This window comes from Mesocricetus auratus, unplaced genomic scaffold (assembly GCF_017639785.1).
Source record: "Mesocricetus auratus isolate SY011 unplaced genomic scaffold, BCM_Maur_2.0 Super-Scaffold_100010, whole genome shotgun sequence".
In the NCBI taxonomy this organism is placed as follows: Eukaryota; Metazoa; Chordata; class Mammalia; order Rodentia; family Cricetidae; genus Mesocricetus; species Mesocricetus auratus.
The window spans coordinates 48,397,287-48,416,566 of NW_024429194.1; the positions used below are offsets into that span (position 1 = coordinate 48,397,287).

Here is a 19,280-nt window from a genome sequence, read left to right on the forward strand (position 1 = left end):
ACCATTGAAGAAGCTGGCTTTGCCTCTCCCAGCAGCTATCAGTTGCATACGGTTTCTCGATTGGGGTGGAACTTGTGTCCACCTCTCCTTCTCAGTGTTGGGATTTTGTCTGGTTTGAATCTGTCCAGGCTGTGTGTGTGATGTCACAGCCTCTGTGAGTTCATGTGTTTACCAGCCTGTTATGTCTGGAAGTCTTAAACAATCTTTGTCTCTTCTTCCGCGTGCACCCTGAGCCTTGAGGGAGGGGTGTGATGAAGACAGAGCCTTGAGGGAGGGGTGTGATGAAGACATCCCACTAAGGGTTGAGGCACCAAAGTCTCACTCTCTGCACATAGTCTACTTGTGGGCCGTCTACTGCTAGAAGCTTTCCTGATGAGGGCTGAGCAGTGGTTGTAGTGGTATGTATGCCAGTAGGAGTTGTTTTATTGCTCGTTTATTTAGCAGAATAAGACTAGGTTTCCCCTAGGGCCCATGTCCCATCTAGTCTCAGGTTTTGACCTCATTAGCAGTGTCAGATGGGTTCCATCTCCTGTGGTGAGCCTTAAATGCAATTTTTTAAGTGGCTGGTTTCCCCTGTAACATTGTGTCATTATTGCATTTCTAGCAGGCCCATCACTATTATAGCTTGCAGAGTTCATGGTTGGGAGAAAGTAATGATTAGTTGCTTCTCCAGTACTGTGTATTATACCTCCCAGCATGATAATCTCTAATCAATAGGGGTAAAGCTTCTAATTGAGCAATAGCTCATTTTCTCCATGTTCAATGACATAAATAAGTTTTTGGTCTTACTCTCAGTGTTACCAATAACACTGACAGTAGACTATAATGTTGAGGGGGATCTATAGGACTTCTTTGGCTAACAGCTCCAAAAAAAAAAGTGACTTATTTTTGATACTGAGGGTTTTATTTGGTAACATATGATGTCTAGTTGGGGTATTGTCTGTCTCTCTTATTATATGATAACACCATTTATGTATATTAGGAAGCTTCTACAGTGGCTTTTCAAAAGGCCTTAGAATATGTTATAGTGTAGGTATTTGTATTGCCATGGGAAAGTATTGGCATAGTCGTTTACCCATTGAATCAAAGTGTAGAGTTTCACTAACTCTTACCACCCGACTGTCATGAGGTGTGGTAGGGTTCTGAAAGAGCACTAAAGCCCAATATGTAAGATCTGGTCCTTCTCCAATACTGCCTTTTTGTTAGACCCGACACTGGCCAACTCTTTTTCACAGCAGGAAGTCTACTTTATTTTCATCTGAAAAATGAGAATGTTTTTTCCCACTGATAAAGAACAGATAATGGCTGTTATGATCTTAGAAAAGTATATCTCACACAGATAAAATTTATTTGCATTTAGCTTTTGAATGAATAGTATAAAAGCCTCAGTCTAGTCCTTTTTTTAAATTAGTTTTCCTAGAAGTTCTAACATGAGTTGAGGCTTTTCCGTCTTCTGGAATTGGGCTTGTGAGCTGCTGAGTGTCTGTGTCTTGAAGACTGGGTAGAATGCATCTGTAAAATACCATGTGCCCTGGGAGTGTTTCCTCTGGGGAATTTTTGAACTGTTGGTTTGGTTCTGTTATTTCTTATGGCTTTAGTCATTATTTATTTGGAAAGTTATTTATCTCATCTGCTTCAGTTTCATTAACATGGCTATACTATTGTCTTCAGGTGTTTTCAGTCTCAGCTCCAACTCTCCCCACTAGAGTTCCTTGCTGTTACTTACTGAAGAGTTTTTATCTTGTATTTGTTTGTTTTTGTAGCCAAAGAGTTTTATTGGGGTTACTTACAGGAATATGGGTGAGGGGTGACTTACAGGAGTGGTAATGAGTCAAAACCCACCCCAGCATGGGTGACAGCTCACAAAGCTGGGTATCTGAAGCTTAACTGCACAGCCTGCAGGCTGTCAACAGGTTGGAGAGTGTCCCTTCTCAGTGACTCCAGTCTAAAACTCTCCAGGAAGCTGGTTCGCTCTCAAGAGTCGTCTTTGCAACTTGGCTTGTCTATTCTTGGGAAGAAGGGATTTAGTGAATCTGGCCAATTTCAGGGACTTCCTGGAGCTGTTTGGGTTGTATACCTTCCTGCTTAAGGAGCTTCCCTGCAGATGGAATGTTTCAGTCTAAGAGGAAACTGCTACACAGTACTTCACCCTTTCTTCCAGCTTTTAGAGTCTTTCTGTACCCTCTTCCCCAGTGATCCCAGAGCCTTAGAGGGACAACTGTAGATGTCTACCCATGGGTAAAAATTAGGTCACCATGTCCCAGTAGCCATCACTTGTCCTCAGGAGCTTCGCCAGTGTTTATGAGTTGGGGCTGACAACATTGGCATTCTGATTCTCTGGCTGGAGTCTATTTTGTTTATTAAAATTTTTTGATGAGTCTTGTCAGCAGCTTGCTCCCTTTTAATATTTTCAAAGATTGGTTGCTGCTTCTCATTTTAAAAAATGTCATATTGGCATATATTAATTATGCATAATAACAGCTTTATTACAGCATTTACATACATGTATAGAGTGTATTTTGATCATATTGCCTTCTCTTGCCTTCCCACTCCCTCTGACCCCCTCCTCTTCCAACCTGTTCCCTTCTTCTTTCATGTCTTTTTTTATGTTGCAATGGTATTGTTAAGGTTGCTTACAGGATCATGGGTAAAGATTTATATATCAGGAGCATCATACTCGTGACTATACCACTGAAGAAAATGCCTCTCCCTTCCCCATTAACTTCTTAGGGGAGGGCAGAGACTCCTGTTTTTGCCTGTTGTTTCATTTGTATTCACCTATGAATCTTCCAGATTCATAAATTTAGACAGTTCATTTATTATTATTATTATTATTATTATTATTATTATTATTATTATTATTATTATTGAAACAGAGTAGCCAGGGCTGGCTCTCAACTTGCTACACTGCTGAGGCTCTCCTTGAACTCCTGATGCTCCTGCCTCTGCCTTTTGAATACTGGGATTACAGGCGTACTTATTCCTCAAGCCTGGTTCAGTGGTCTCCTTGTGTTGACAGTCGAGTGGGAAGGAAGAACTTAGACATATTTAGTTCCATGCTAGTGTTTGGAGCAAGGAGCTCTACTTTTCCACTGGTGTCTCTACACAGCACAGCTCGACAGAGTGGCCAGACTTGCCAGATTCCTGGGACTTTGGGCTGTGAAAATAACAGAATGGTGTCATTTGCCATTTAACCCTGAAACTGTAGAATGCCTGATTCATTTTCTAGAACATGAGGAAAGATCTGTTACCAGCCATTTTTATTAGGGTTACTGTTGCCTCCATTGCTATATCTTGCACTTTAAAGCCCTATTTTATAGGTTAAAAAATTATGATTTTGTTAAATATACCTGGGTCATTTTATTGTATCTATATTCACTTTCATAACACCGAGACTGTGTGTTCTGAACAGTTACTGCAATGAAACTTTCTATGTAATATCATTCATATTATTTATACCAATTGACCTACTGAATCTTATTTCCCTCTTTTCCAGCGATTTCCTAAATAAAAACCAAGAACTCTTACAAGATTTGTCAGAAGTAAATGATGAGAACACTCAGTTGATGGAAATACTGAATACGCTGTTTTTCTTGCCAATCAGACGGCTGCATAATTATGCAAAAGTTTTGCTAAAGCTCGCCACGTGCTTTGAAGTGGTAAGGTTCCCTACGTGTCCCCTTGAATACTGGGGAAGCCAAGAATCAAAGTAGTTTGTTTGGATCAAGTTACTGCAAGATGTTGGGCCCCATTAGGTTAATTCTTATGAGTGTCTAATTAAGATCCCTTTCTCCGTGAGGAAGTGGAAAAGATAGGATAGGCAGGGTAGATCCAGCTCATTTCTATGCTATGGATTCCGTTTCCACTCACTCTGGACCTTACCATATTCACTTTGTGAAGCTGTCTAGAACAGAGCACCTACTGTGGGTGCTGCTCCTTCAGGGGTGTCAGGGTTTGTGGAACATGGGCTGAGTCTGAGTCACATATTTATTTAGCACATTTTATATTTCACATTTTTCAAGACAGGGTTTCTCTGTGTAGTCCTAGCTGTCCTGGTATTTGTTTTGTAGACCTGGCTGGCCTTGAACTCGGAGATCTGTCTGCCTCTGCCTTCTGAGTGCCAGGATTAAAGTCCTGCGCCAGCACACCTGGCTTTTGAAGCACTGTTCTGAGCATGTTGTGTATTTTCACTTAGCCACACATCAACCCTGTAGAATAGCTGTGATCATTGCCCCCGCTTTACAGATGAAGGAGCTGATGCTCGCCTCCCCTGACCACTGCCAGTATCTGCCCTGTTCCACACGCACTTCAGTGGGGTACTCCCATCAGCCCCTCCTTTCCCCGGCTGCCTTTACTGTACCACTTGTGTCCTCAGGCGGGGCTTTCTTCCTGCATTGTCTGTAACATCCCGAACCACAGAGGCCGCAGCCTATGGATAATGTTTTATACTCTTCCACCTTGGTTGTTGGTCTCTAGGCATCTCCAGAATATCAGATGCTGCAGGATTCCAGTTCTTGTTATGAGTCTCTTGCTCTCCATCTTGGCAGGAAGAGGAAGGAAGCAGAGTACACATTGGGCTTCTGGAAGACCTTTCCTGGAAAAATGACGGTAACCTAGCTCACTGTTGCTGGTTCCCACAGCCAGCCTCTCTCTGCTCCTCAGTTGTTTCTAGCAGTAGCATTTCAATGATGCCTTCTGAGAGCTATAGCAGCGAGTGTTCTGAGTCCCAGCACCTTCCTTGGTTCCCAGGAGCCCTCGGCAGACTCACTGTCTTTGTTTGTCTTGTTACTGTTTCAGTCTCCTTTCGGCTCTAATGTTAGGAAGTATTTAATGCTCCAGTAAGCTGTGACTAAAAGGTTACCCTAAATATACCTTGAACCCAGTTCATCCTCCTTCACACATTTAAGTGATTTTGATGGTTCACTGAAGTGCATGTGTACTTGTAGGATTCCTTGAGGAAGCCAGAACGCCGATTGCTGTGTGAGAGCAGTAACCGAGGCTTGTCGCTGCAGCATGCAGGCAGGTTTTCTGTGAATTGGTTTATTCTCTTCAATGACGCCCTGGTCCATGCTCAGGTAGGCTGGATTCCTAACTGAAAAGAAGCCTTGGAAAGTGGACAGTTATGAGCTGTGTCGTGATGCACCGTGTTGCAAGAAATGTGGTGTTGGGTGATTTCACGGTTATATGAATGTCAGTGTACTCACGGACTATGGCAGGGATAGCCTATGGTACATCCAGACTATATGGTACAGCCCAGTGATGCCAGGCTGTGAACTGTACAGCAGGCTATTGTACTGAAGACTCTAACACAATGGTAAACATTAGTGTTAGCTATGAGATCACTAGGCAAAAGGAAGTTTTCAGCTCTTGTAGTTTTTGGGACTGTCATTGTCTTGTTGACTGATGCATCTTTATGTAGCACATAGCTATGTACTGTCAATTTATGTTAAGCATTGTTGTAATTTCTTTGTAATTACTGAATAAAAGAGAGTGTTTAACTACCTTGGATGTTGGCTACATTTGAGAGAATTTCTTTTTATTGCTGGGGTTGAATTCATGCCCTCTTAAATGTGAAACACTTCCTCTCCCATTAAGCTGCACCCTGAGCCAAGATTTTTTTTTCTGGCTTGAGAATGAGTGTCAGCCATGTGAAAGATCCCTGTAGCAGAGATGGGAAGGCCCACCACAGGTGGCTAGGTTATGGTGATTATGACAGAGATGGTGCCACCCACCTGCTCTTTTGTTTTGTTTTGCTTTGTTTTTTTGAGACAGGGTTTCTCTGTATTGTTTTGAATGCTGTCTTGGAAATCGCTCTGTAGACCAGGCTGGTCTCGAACTCACAGAGATGCGCTTGCCTCTGCCTCCCGAGCTGGGATTAAAGGCATACACCACCAACACCCGGCTCACCCACCTGCTCTTTTTTTTTTTTTTTTTTGGTTTTTCGAGACAGGGTTTCTCTGTGGCTTTGGAGGCTGTCCTGGAACTCGCTTGGTAGTCCAGGCTGGTCTCGAACTCACAGAGATCTGCCTGCCTCTGCCTCCCGAGTGCTAGGATTAAAGGCATGCGCCACCAACGCCTGGCTCACCCATCTGCTCTTAACCTGACAAGGGACATGTGCTGTAGGGCCCACATGAGTTGGTGATATGAAAAGACCTAACAGAGACCCAAGGTTGCCATGGGCTCCTCACAGGTGTGTCTCATGTTCTCTGTTTCAGTTTTCCACACACCACGTGTTCCCTTTGGCCACACTCTGGGCAGAGCCACTTTCTGAAGAAGCTGGTAGCGTGTAAGTATACCTCCTTTTCCTGCTCCTCTTGTTTCCGTAAGTGGAATGGTTGCAGAAAACTAGAGAGGGCACAGGAAGCTGGGTCCTCATTGTCACTTCCCAGCACATGAGGAAGTAAAGCGCCTGTTGGTAATAAAGTGCCCTGTTGTGAAGCCCCTGATAAGTGGTAGGTGGGCATTCTCACTGCTCACATTGCTGTGGGGATGCAGAGCCCTGTCACTCTGCATCTCCTCCCTGTGTGGGGCTCAGATCTAGAGCATCAGCATTTACTACGCTGTCTTCTCCTCTTGAATAATTAGAGAGGGGAGGGGTGAGGGCGTCTGCTATTAGAATGACAGGTTGCTGCATCTTCTGGTGTTTATCCTTGTGAACATTTTAGGAATGGCTTAAAGATAACCACACCGGAAGAACAGTTCACGCTCATTTCCTCAACCCCCCAGGAAAAGGTTAGTCCCACCCACATGGTGTTTTCTTTCAACTTTGGCCTTTCCCGTCTATTATGTTACTAAAGAAGAAATAAACACTGTTGTTGCTTCATTAATAAACCTTAAATCCAAACTAAATTTTTGCCTTTTTGTTTTGTTTTCCTGAAGCAGAGTCTTGCTGTATAGCCCTGGCTAGCCTTGAACTTAGAGAATTCTTTCTGCCTTAACCTCTCAAATGCTGGGATTACAGGAATGTGCCTGATGCCTGGCTATTCTTTGTAATTTATTTTATTTATTTACTTTTTTAGGTAGAGTCTTACTGTGTGGTCCAGGCTGACCTGGAACTCACTGAATAGTTCAGGCTAGCCTGGAACTTTCACAGCAGCCCTTCTTGTTTTATAAAATGTGACTTAATTTTAAACCAATAACAATAAACTCTTAAAAGCTGGTTCATGTCACTCCATTAGAAAAGGTATGGCGAGAAGAGCCAGCAAACCTCAGTACAGTGCTTGAATTGCCTGGAGCTTCCTGACATGGACTTTCTGCTTCTAGACCAAGTGGCTGCGGGCCATCAGCCAAGCTGTGGACCAGGCTTTGAGGGGGACATCCGATTTTCCGCTTTATGGAGGTGGCAGCAGTGTTCAGAGGCAGGAGCCACCCATCTCAAGAAGTGCCAAATACACTTTCTACAAGGACCCTCGCCTGAAGGACGCCACTTACGATGGGCGCTGGCTGTCAGGGAAGCCTCATGGCAGGTGAAGAGTGCTTCGTCTTTGTTCACGGGGAAGGAAGGGTGACAGTCACCTTGTGGAAAAAGCGTAGATTATCTGAAGCATTAGTTGACAGTCATCCTTTTTGTTTATGCCTTCCAGGGGTGTTTTGAAATGGCCTGATGGAAAGATGTATTCTGGCATGTTCAGGAATGGCTTGGAAGATGGGTAAGGAAATTGTTGAAAGTAGAAGATGAATTTAAATCTGGTCACAAGTTATTGACTATTGGTAGTTGCTTTTCAAGCAAGCAGTTGGTTTCTGTTATGTAGGCTTCATGCAGAAGATGTGTGGACTTGTGGGCTGCTAGGGCAGTGTTTACGCGAGTCAGCTGCCACAGCGGTGTCACCTTTACACAGAGGACATAGAGCAATTTTATTTTCAGTCGTTTTGCAGAAACAGTGTAACCCCTCTTGCTGTGTTGAGGATGGACTCTAGGGCCTTGGGAATGCTGGACAAGTACTCTAGCACTGAGCTGCAACCTCTGGCCAGCTTCTAAGTAGTTGCAAATTCATTTTTCTGTTAAAAGGGAAATCTTTGAAGTGTGTTACTAGACTGATACTCTACTGGCATCCAGTTTTGAATAAGTTTGTCATATTTCTTTTTTATCACATTAATTCATTATATGTGTGTGTATATACATGTGTGGCCAGAGGACAACTAGGATTTGAACCCAGGCCACCAGGCTCGTCAGCGGGTGGCTAGTGCTTTTACCTGCTGAGCCATCATGACTCATCTTGTCATATTTTCTAACATTGTAAATATATTTACAGGAAAATATTGTGTGTCCTGTTAAGAAATGTGTCTTATTATAAAAAGATACATAAATTGGAGAAGTTAGTGTACATGTGTGACAATGTCAAATTTTGCGATCTCAAACTCTTAAATAGGTATTTAGAATGAAAGGAAAAATTGGATAACCTGTTTTTACCTTACTTACTACAGAGGTGCACGAGCTATTGTGTACCATAACTTCCCCTAAAGAGATCTGCAAATTAGTGGCAAAGATAGAGAGGACAGAGATGCCCTGCTTTTCATTTCAGTGAGTGAAATGAAACAGTGAAATTTCATTTCAGTGTTAGATAAAGCATCTCACCAATGGCTCAGGAGCAGCCTGGGCTCCACTCCTCAGCCTTTGCAAACAGCTTAGCTAGTGGATACGACTTCAGTCAAGACTTACCCCTTTCCTATAGGTAAATCTTCTCTGCCCTCCTCAGTGAGGTGCTTGATATTAATTACGAAAAAAAGGTGAGCATGGCATCTCTTTGCCTTCTTATTCTTTTATTTTCCTTGGCAGATATGGTGAATACAGAATCCCAAACAAGGCCCTAAACAAAGAAGACCATTATGTAGGCCATTGGAAAGAAGGGAAAATGTGTGGCCAAGGAGTCTATAGGTAATGATGTTGCTGATCTGGTGTTGCCTTTCAACGAACTGTAAAGCTAAAGTTTGTGTGGACAGAGCTTACGAGGTGTGAATCTTATTTGTCCTTTTAATCACTGAAACCGTGTGCAGAGTCTTCTTTTAAGGAGCATGTCCTTGTCTACAGAATGATGATAGTATTATTAAGTGTGGTTTGTGTCTCCGTTGCTCCTACTGAATAAACCATGACTTTCTATATAAGTCTCACCTCTAAGTCAATTTTTTTACTTGATTCTAATTTGAATATAACTTTTGCATTCTTCCCTCTCATTCTTCCTAGTTCATTATTTCCCATAAGGGGTTAAACCCGTAACTTTTCATGTTAATGTAGAATATTAATTATATTAGCTTCAATTTTTGAGGCTTAGTCCTTCAGACTGAGAGGTTTTGATTGCTTTTTATGCTTATATAAACAAATAATTATACCTACCTGTAAGAGCATAGCACCGTATTGCCTGCAGTTGGTAATGTACATGTTACCTTTCTGTCCTTTCCAACTACAGCTATGCCTCTGGTGAAGTGTTTGAAGGCTGCTTTCAAGATAACATGCGCCATGGGCATGGTCTCCTCCGGAGTGGAAAACTGACTTCTTCTTCTCCTAGCATGTTCATTGGCCAGTGGGTAATGGATAAGAAGGCAGGATATGGCGTCTTTGATGACATCACTAGGTACAGTGCTCTGTTTCTGTCTCAGTATGTACAGTGAGAAGATGTTCCTAGACCACACCTCATGCTATTTCTTCATTTTTAATTATGTGTGTAGTGTGTGTGTGTGTGTGTGTGTGTGTGTGTGTGTGTGTGTGTGTGTGTGTACATGAGTGCAGTGCCTAAGGAGGACAGAAGAGGGTATTGCATACCCTAAAAGTGGAGTTACCAGTGGTTATGGAGTTACTGATGTGGGTACTGGGAACCAAACTCAGGTCCTCCGTAAGAGCAGTACAAGCTCTTCTTTTCTGAGCCACCTCTCTAGCCCCCAAATCAAGATACTTTTTTGAAAACTTGAGCATCTTACATTTGATCTTAGCTAGAAGACCAAGAAGCAATTGACTGTAGCATCTTAATTTGACAACATTAAGAAGAACTTTTCAGCTTGAGCTGGTAGCACTTAGTGATGCCTGCCTGTAATCCCAGCTGAAGGAGGCCAAGGCAAGAAGATGGAAAATTTGAGGCCAGCCTGGGCTATATATTGAGACTGAGTTCACTTCACCCAACACACCAATGAAAAGAAAAAGAGAACTTACCATAAGGAAACAGTTGTCTTTTTTTTTGGTTTTTTAAAGACAGGGTTTCTCTGTGGCTTTGGAGACTGTTCTGGAACTAGCTCTTGTAGACCAGGCTGGTCTCAAACTCACAGAGATATGCCTGTCTCTGCCTCCTGAGTGCTGGGATTAAGTCTTGTTTTTTTCTTATGGGCCAAACAATAAACTACTTCTTCACAAAGTCAGGGCTATTCAGAATTCACATGGGTTTCATTTTTCCTACACTTTTGCACATACAAAGTTTTTACTGCTTCAAAAGAGCTACTGAATCTATTTGTTTGTTTGTATGTTTGTTTGTTTGTTTTATTTGATATCAGCTCCTTGGCTGAGGGTGTTCTTAAACTCCTTATATAGGTAAGGATGACTAAATTTCAGATCCTATAGATTATACCTTCTAAGTCCTGGGATTGTAGTTATGTGCCACTATTCCAGGTTCTGCTCAAACGCACAGCTTTGTGCATGTTAACCAAGCATTCTGCCAACTGACTTACATCATCTGCCTACCAAATCTCTATTATACAGACACAAACCTTCAAAGAAAGTAGAGAATAGGAATAGGATGTAGGCAGAGGTCAGTGACTGATACTACCTTTGGGGCTAGAGGGAATGGTGTCTAAAAACAGTAAAAACTGTATGATATAACAAGTAGTTTATATTTCTCTGCCTCCCTTCTACCCCTGTCTCCCTCTCTACCCAGGGCTTTGAGCATGCTCCAGATCCACAGTATAACTGAGCTATATCTTGGCCTTTCTCTAGCCCGGGTCTGATTTAAACTTGAAATCCTCCTGGCTTATCCTTCCAAGTGATGGGATTGTAGTGATGTACCTTAATACCTAAGTGACATTTATCTTTTTTTATTGTTGGTTTTTTTTTTGGGTTGTTTTGGTTTCTCAAAATAGGGTTTCTCTGTATATCTTTGGCTGTCCTGGAACTCACTCTGTAGACCATGCTGGCCTCGAACTCACAGAGATCCACCCGCCTCTGCCTCCCAAGTGCTGGGATTAAAGGCATGTGCCACCACAGCCTGGCCACATTTTATCTTCCTAGTGGAGATAGTAAGAACCTTCTGAGTTTAAGTGGGTGAAAATTAAACCTTTTATGACAAGCTGTTGGGTAAGGAAAATTATTCAAAGTTTGATTCTATTATAGTTTAAATTTGTAACATTCTTTTTTAATTACATATTTTATTTTGAGACAGGGTCACACTGTGTAGCTCTGTCTAGTCTTGATCTCTCAGAGATCTGCCTGCCTCTGCCTTCTGAGTGTTGGGATTAAAGGTACACTCCACCATGCCTTACTTAGTAACATATTTTAAAGTTATCAAGGAAGTATATAGAGTGTATTCAGTCTGTTGGGTAGAACACATTATCAGATTCCTGCTGTGCGAATGCTGCTGTGACTGAGCTGTCTTTTGTTTGAAGAGGTAGAGTGAACCACTCTGACTAGAGTTATGGCATCATTTCCACCCAGGGGTATATATAATTCAGATCCGCTGTGATAACACTTTTCCTCCACTTTGACCTTCTTTTGTTTGATTTTCATCTTTGTTCTTATTTCTATGCAGGGGGGAAAAGTACATGGGAATGTGGCAAGATGACGTATGTCAAGGGAATGGGGTGGTAGTTACCCAGTTTGGGTTATATTACGAAGGCAACTTTCACCTCAATAAAATGGCGGTAAGTAAAATGCTTTTAAAATCTCCTGTGTTCCAAACCTTTAAGGTCTTTCAATTACTGTTTTACTTTTGTTTTGGCTTCTTTGAGATGACGTCTCACTCTGTAACTAGGCCAGTCTAGGACTCACTGTCTAACTACCTGCCTGGCCTGGGACTCGGGGAAAACCTGCTTCTGCCTCCTGATTCTGGGATTCCAGGCCTGAGCCATCCATTATGCCTGGCCCTGCTTGACTTTCTTAGATGGTGGGCGGCTTTGGGGGCGTGCCTGCGTGCACGGTAAGACCTTCTGCAGTCTGTGTTGTGACCTGTGCTTGATTTCTTCACACAGGGAAATGGAGTTTTGCTTTCAGAAGATGATACTATTTATGAAGGAGAATTTTCTGATGACTGGACCCTTAATGGAAAGGTCAGAAAACAACTTCTTTCTTTACACTCTCTCACTTATTTTTTTCGACTTTACTTTTTTTTTAGTGTGTAAACTGCTTTTTGTGCATTAATATTTAATTGACTCAGCACCTTTTCCCATTAAATCTTCTTGATGCCTGTTGGAACTAACTGGCCATAAAGTCCTGGGTAGTCAAGGATAAACCTGATCTACTGGCCCTCCTGCCTCCACCTTCCGGGTTAAGGGAGCGCACAAAGATGCTCAACTTCATTTTTTGCATGTTTTCAAAAGAGCAACTTTGATACAGTGCATGTGTGTTTTTTCCTCCTCAATGCTTGGTTCTCTGTTTCACTGATGTCTGTTCTGATCCCTCTTGCTAAGGGTAATTTGTTCCCCATCCTAGTTTTCTAAGATAGAGTCTCAGGTTAGGGACTTCGGTGCTTTACCATTTTCTAAGACAGATTCGAGCTACCTTGACTTTGAGAACTGCTTCAGCTTTGGCCCGTGAATGGGATACAGTGAGTGTGTTTCACACACCAGAAAGACTTCCTGTGGATTCTTTCTTTTATCCATGAATTGTTTTCATACATTCTTTCTGGGCATGTACATGCATGCATCTTTTGTTTGTTTATCAGAATTAAGACAGGCAAAGAAGAAATTAAAGAGGGAAGTGTTAAGTTTTTAGTACTTTTTCCTCTTAATTTTGTAAACTTAAACACTTTTCTAACTCCACTTCTCTTTTGCTTTACCCAGGGAACACTGACCATGCCAAATGGAGACTACATTGAAGGTTATTTTAGTGGAGAATGGGGGTCAGGGATAAAAATCACTGGCACCTACTTCAAACCTAGCCTGTATGAGAGTGATAAAGACAAGCCCAAAGCCTTGTGAGTACTAATCCTGGGGTAGTTGCTGGTGTTTTGAGCTGCCTTGCTTTCATTAAAGTGGGTTGGTATTTTAAAGCCAAATGAAGTTTGGCTTTTTAGACAATTGTCCTTTTTAGACAAGCTATCAATTCTATAAATTGTCAGCTGCCACCTGTATAGATGGCTACATCTGTAATCCTAGCTGAAAGCATAAACCATGGTGCACAGGTGTTTCAGAGTTACAGATGGGATGTGATCCTGCTGGGAAGGGTATATGCACACCCCTCCACACCCACACCCTCCACACACACACACACACACACACACACTCACTCACTCACTCACTCACTCACTCTACCCACCCAGTACAACCTGCATCAGTGAGGAAAAGGCAGAATTGAAGTATAATTTGTTCTCTCAAGTTTTGGGTTATCTTTTCCTTACTGATTGCATCTTAACCTTTGGTTTTTGTTTGGTTTTTGAGGTGTCTTACTGTGTATCCCTGACCGGCCTTGGGCCCTTAATCCTCCTGCCTCAGCTTTCTAAGGGCTAAGATTACAGCTATGCACTACACACTATTTGTTGTTGTTTTGGGGGGTGGTCATTTATATTTTGGTGTTTACTGTTATAGAGGCAGTGGGACCTGGGCAGGTGGAGCTGGTAAAGGAGGTATACTGAAATCTCATCAATAGCCAACTTTATTCAGAGCATCAGACAATTTATACCAGTGGCTCTCAACCTTTATCAAAACCTCTAACTCCAGAATTATTTACATCACAATTTATAACAGTAGCAAAATTACAGTTATGAAGTAGCAATGGAAATAACTTTATGGTTGGGGGTCACCACAACATGAGCAACTGTATTAAAGGGTCACGCATTAGGAAGGTTAAAGACAGTTTCCTGAGAAAGTGTGCAATCACAGGGACGAGCCACACATGGCATACAGGCTGCGTGTGGCAGAGACATGTTTTCCACAGAGAAACATAAACAATTGACAATAACCTGACGGAAACTCACTCCTGTGTGCTACATTTGGGAGGAGCACTGGAACATTCCAAGAATAATTCCGTGTTTAGAAGAGACAACAGTCACAAGACTCTGCTCTTGTTTTCCTGGAGTTTTCTCACAAGCACTCAGTATCCTCACAGGACCCCATTCTTGGACCATGTTCTGACATTTTCTGTCCATGTTGGCTTTTTATTTGTTTATTTGTTTTCAAAGTATTCTTAGAGACCCGTATGTAATATATTTCACAGTTCTTATCATAAAATGTTTGAAGTAGAGAAAACCATTGTTCTATCAGGAGTCTGTTTTCCAAAGTCAGTTCTGTAGAAATGTGGACACCAGAGTCAATTCTGGTGTGCATACATAACAATCCCTATACATTAGTATGTGGTAAACACATTAAACACTAATTAGCTAGAGGAAATCCCTTCTAAATCTTATGCTGCCAGTGTTTTTGAGATAGAACTCCCACTGATATGTTGGCAGTTTTGCTTAACAGACTGTTGGCTGTCTTTTAAGTTGTATATTAGAAAGCTTTTATTCTTGGGGATGGTTTTTCACAAAAATGTGATGAATAAAAGGCTGGTATGGCTTTATTAGCAGGAAGCTGGGAAACCTGGCGGTGGCTGCAGATGACAAATGGAGAGCAGTGTTCGATGAATGTTGGCACCAGCTGGGCTGCGAGAGCCCAGGCCAAGGGGAAGTTTGGAAAGCGTGGGATAACATTGCTGTGGCCTTGACCACCAATCGACGCCAGCACAGAGATAGGTGAGCACACACCTGCACAGCACAGAGACAGGTGAGCACACCTGCACAGCACAGAGACAGACAGGTGAGCACACACCTGCACAGCACAGAGACAGGTGAGCACACCTGCACAGCACAGAGACAGACAGGTGAGCACACACCTGCACAGCACAGAGACAGGTGAGCACACACCTGCACAGCACAGAGACAGACAGGTGAGCACACACCTGCACAGCACAGAGACAGACAGGTGAGCGCACACCTGCACACACCTGCACAGCACAGAGACAGACAGGTGAGCACACCTACACAAGACAGACAGGTGAGCACACCTGCACAGCACAGAGACAGACAGGTGAGCGCACACCTGCACAGCACAGAGACAGACAGGTGAGCGCACACCTGCACAGCACAGAGACAGACAGGTGAGCGCACACCTGCACAGCACAGAGACAGACAGGTGAGCGCACACCTGCACAGCACAGAGACAGACAGGTGAGCGCACACCTGCACAGCACAGAGACAGACAGGTGAGCGCACACCTGCACAGCACAGAGACAGACAGGTGAGCGCACACCTGCACAGCACAGAGACAGACAGGTGAGCGCACACCTGCACAGCACAGAGACAGGTGAGCACACCTACACAAGACAGACAGGTGAGCACACCTGCACAGCACAGAGGCAGACAGGTGAGCGCACACCTGCACAGCACATGGCAGAGCATGTTCAGTCACAAACTTGAAACCCAGCGGCAGTGGTCAGGTATGTATATTCAGCTACAAGTGTAATGTGTAATGTGGTTTGAAAGTTTATGAGGAGGGAACGCACCCTTGCAGAAAGCACTGTGGGTAGCTCGGACCGCTCTGTCCCTAGCAGAAGAGCTTCGTTTGAAAGAAAGGAAAGTGTGTTTTGTATTTTGAACCTGGAACTATGTTCATTTTCAGTCATGGCTGCATCATAGAAGGCTCTCTGGGGAAAGGGGACAATATGGCCATACATTTTGCTTAGAACTGCAACCCTACCAGCTATGGGAAAGATGTAGGTGTCAGGCTTGGTGGCCTCTTCTGTCCTTCCTAGTTTCTGCAAGCCAGCCTTCTACACCGTGCAGCCTGATCAGTAAGCACTCAGCAAAGGACTGGGCAGGGGAAGGTTTAGTGTCGGGCTGTCTGAGCATCAGGCCTGTGCTATCAGTGGGTGCTCAGAGCAGCAGGTGAGCCGTGTGGTGCAGGGTGGTTCTGTGCCCGGTACTCCACCTCCTCCTCAGTTGGGGACTGATGTGAACAGTTACAACTGTTTTGCTTTCTCACGTGAAATGCTGGGCTTTTCCTCTTCTCTTAACAGTCCAGAAATATTAAGCCGTTCACAGACTCAGACACTGGAGAGTTTGGAGTACATTCCCCAGCACGTTGGTGCCTTTTCTGTGGAGAAATATGACAACATCAAGAAGTATCTAATAAAGGTAAACAAGTCACAATGACCTCGCTTTCGTGAGTTACTGATGAAAGGCTGTAGGTCATCTGGGTGTGGCCATGCATACCTGAAATCTCAGACCTGGGAGGACCAGGAGTTCAAGGCCATCTCCTAATAATTTTGAATCCAGCCTAAGCTACAGGAAACCCTGTATCACCCCCACTTCACCCTAAAACTCTCCAAAACAAACAAAGCCATCGTTCAAATGTTAACCTAATCTTGGTTTCACTTTCTCCATTGTTTGCTAGATTTTTTTTTAATTAAGAAAAGTTTTATTTTTTAAACAAATGCATTAACACATATCTAAATGCCATAACAAGCATTCGTTGGGTTTTATGAGAGGAAAACAAAACTGCACTCTGATGTCAACTAAAAACTAGGACAATTTTAGAACAACCACTGCTTATGGTGCCATGGATACGTGGACATGTAAGAAGCCATTGTGTGTTTGCAGCTGTGTGAGCATGCGTGAGCAGTGTGAAATAATGGAAGGGGAGTGGCTGCAGTCACACTCTCAGACCCTTTCCCCACCGTTGAATTAGTCAGCAGGCAAATGTACAAAGAACTTCATACCAGAGAAACTTCCAGAAGTCAAAAATAGATTCAAGGTCACGACTAGTTACCCCAGAGGTTGGGGGAGGGGGGCTCTCAGAAGCCATATTTCACAAAATGGCAGGCACTGAATCTAGTCACATGTGCTTGAAGTAGAAGCAGCAGCACTGGTGTTAATAGAGACTGGTCTTCATGATGCGCAGGAACTCTTGCTCATTGACCTCCCCATCTCCATCTCGATCATTTCCTGCAGCTCTTCATCAGTCAAGTTCTCGCCTAGCTTCTTGGCCACAGACGTCAGATTTTTGAATGATATTTTCCCAGTTTATCGTCATTGAAGAGCTTGAAACTTTTCAGGATTTTGTCTTTGGCATCTTTCCCGGACATTTTCTGAATCATCACGGTCAAAACGTCACTAAAGTTCATGTTTCCTGTCCCTTCCTTATCAGTTTCACTTACCTTCTTCTTTCTCGGGTTCAAAGCCCAGGGCCCTCATTGCAACCTTTAGTTCCTTCATGTCTGTAGTTTCAGTTCCATCAGCATCAAAGAGATCAAAAGCTTCCCGGATTCCCTGCTTCTGTTCCTCAGTCAGTTCAGGTTTAGGGCTCATTATTTTTCTCTGGCCACTGGATGCCATGTTTGTCTTCTTAAAATTAGAGGCCATCACCAAATGGACTCCTCTGTGACCACTTGTTGTTAAGGCAATAGCATACTCACCGATCTTTGACTTTTTAAAAAGATTGATTATGCAGCCCATGTTGACATTGAATTCAGGGTGGTCCTCTTCCTCCTCAGCCTCCTTACAACAAAGGAGGTTGTAAGCTTTAGTCACTGTACTTGGCTTTTTTTTTTGTAATTGACAGATAATAATTACATTTTGTGGGAACAGTATATTTAAGTACATTTATACATTGGTCATTTCAGGATATTTAAATGTGTTTTGTGATGAAAATCCAAATCCTTTCTTTTGTCTTTTTGAGCTATACAATATTGTTAACCATAATCCTCCACTATAACAAACACCATCACTAATTTTTCTACAGTAGAAAACTGTTTAGTCATAAAAAGGACACAATGGAATTCCTGATGTAGAATACCATTACAAGCCAGATGGTGACAACCCATGTCTTTAATCCCAGCACTCAGGAGGCAGAGGCAGATGGATCTCTGTGAGTTTGAGGTCAGCCTGGTCTACAGAGCTAACAAAGAAACCCTGTCTCAAAAAAAAAATTGAGAGAGAGAGAGAGAGAGAGAGAGAGAGAGAGAGAGAGAGAGAGAGAGAGAGAGAGAGAGAGAGAGAGAGAGAGAGAGAGAGAGAGAAGAACACCATTATAAGGAAGATTATAACATTTTTAACTTAACAACAGTCAGCCTGGCACTTTTCTGTAATATTAGCCCGTGAGAAGCTAAGGTAAGAGGATAACAAGTTTGACACCAACCTAAGCTACATACCAAGACCCTACCTCTAAAACAGACAGACAGCAACAAGTATTGAGTATGTGCTGGGGAGATGGCCCAGCAGCCAAGAGCAGAGGACCTGTCCCCGACACCACATCAGGCAGCTCACAGCTGTCTGTACCTCCAGATCCAGGGTTCTGAGATTTTGGCCTCCATGAGTGCCTGAACTCAGATAAACACATATAATTTTTAAAAACTTTAAAATATATAAAAAGGCAAGAATAAAACAGGTCACAAAATGTATATGGAATGGTACCTTAAAGAAAAACAAATATTGACCATTGCTCTTACTAAGCCACAGTGTAAAAGCTTTCACAACAACAGTAAATACTCACAACCCTGCTCCTTACAATTCAGATTGACCCAATAGTTGGAATGTTAAGATATTTTTCCTGACCCCAGATAGACTCCTGACATTGCAGAAATTGTTATTTGTGAAGCGTTTATTATGGACTGGTTACTGTTGCTCTTGCTGCATATTGACCAATTTCCTTGCTCTTACCGTCCAGGCCTGTGACACTCCTCTGCACCCACTGGGCAGGCTTGTGGAGACCCTGGTTGCAGTGTACAGAATGACATATGTGGGTGTGGGGGCCAACCGCCGGCTACTGCAGGAAGCTGTAAAGGAGATTAAGTCCTATCTCAAGCGGATTTTCCAGCTTGTGCGGTAAGAGAGCATTACACTGATGTTTGAGAACTGTAGAGAGTTCTGTTAATACAGGGATATCTTCAACCAAACCTAGATGTTACAGCTTTGTGAGATGCCTAAGTGCTCCCTTTATCATAGGAAGTATTCATAGGAAAATGGTTCTATGCTGCGTTATTTAAGTAGATTAAATAATGGAAGTACATTTCTAATTTATTCATGCTTATACATTTAAAAAGATGAACTCTAGCCATTGATATTCACTGCCTTATTAGTGTTCTCACTCTCTAAATGTGACTGAAGGCTAAAATA

General features: G+C 42.9%; 1 protein-coding gene and 1 pseudogene across 5 annotated transcripts in view; one reads left to right on the forward strand and one right to left on the reverse strand.

Annotated features, from left to right (window-relative positions):
- Als2 (alsin Rho guanine nucleotide exchange factor ALS2) overlaps positions 1-19,280 on the forward strand; it is a 66,992-nt gene that overhangs the window by 38,191 nt on the left and 9,521 nt on the right. For all 5 annotated transcript variants that reach the window (XM_013113747.3, XM_005070602.4, XM_040753542.1 and 2 more), the window contains exons 13-27: positions 3,497-3,659; positions 4,477-4,608; positions 4,947-5,075; positions 6,216-6,286; positions 6,666-6,732; positions 7,264-7,466; positions 7,584-7,649; positions 8,777-8,875; positions 9,405-9,569; positions 11,724-11,835; positions 12,163-12,240; positions 12,973-13,106; positions 14,694-14,861; positions 16,184-16,301; positions 18,832-18,989. In XM_013113747.3, coding sequence (XP_012969201.1) covers positions 3,497-3,659; positions 4,477-4,608; positions 4,947-5,075; positions 6,216-6,286; positions 6,666-6,732; positions 7,264-7,466; positions 7,584-7,649; positions 8,777-8,875; positions 9,405-9,569; positions 11,724-11,835; positions 12,163-12,240; positions 12,973-13,106; positions 14,694-14,861; positions 16,184-16,301; positions 18,832-18,989 — 1,863 coding nt within the window. The remainder of the gene's footprint in view (positions 1-3,496; positions 3,660-4,476; positions 4,609-4,946; positions 5,076-6,215; positions 6,287-6,665; positions 6,733-7,263; positions 7,467-7,583; positions 7,650-8,776; positions 8,876-9,404; positions 9,570-11,723; positions 11,836-12,162; positions 12,241-12,972; positions 13,107-14,693; positions 14,862-16,183; positions 16,302-18,831; positions 18,990-19,280) is intronic.
- LOC121142816 lies at positions 17,038-17,530 on the reverse strand (annotated as a pseudogene).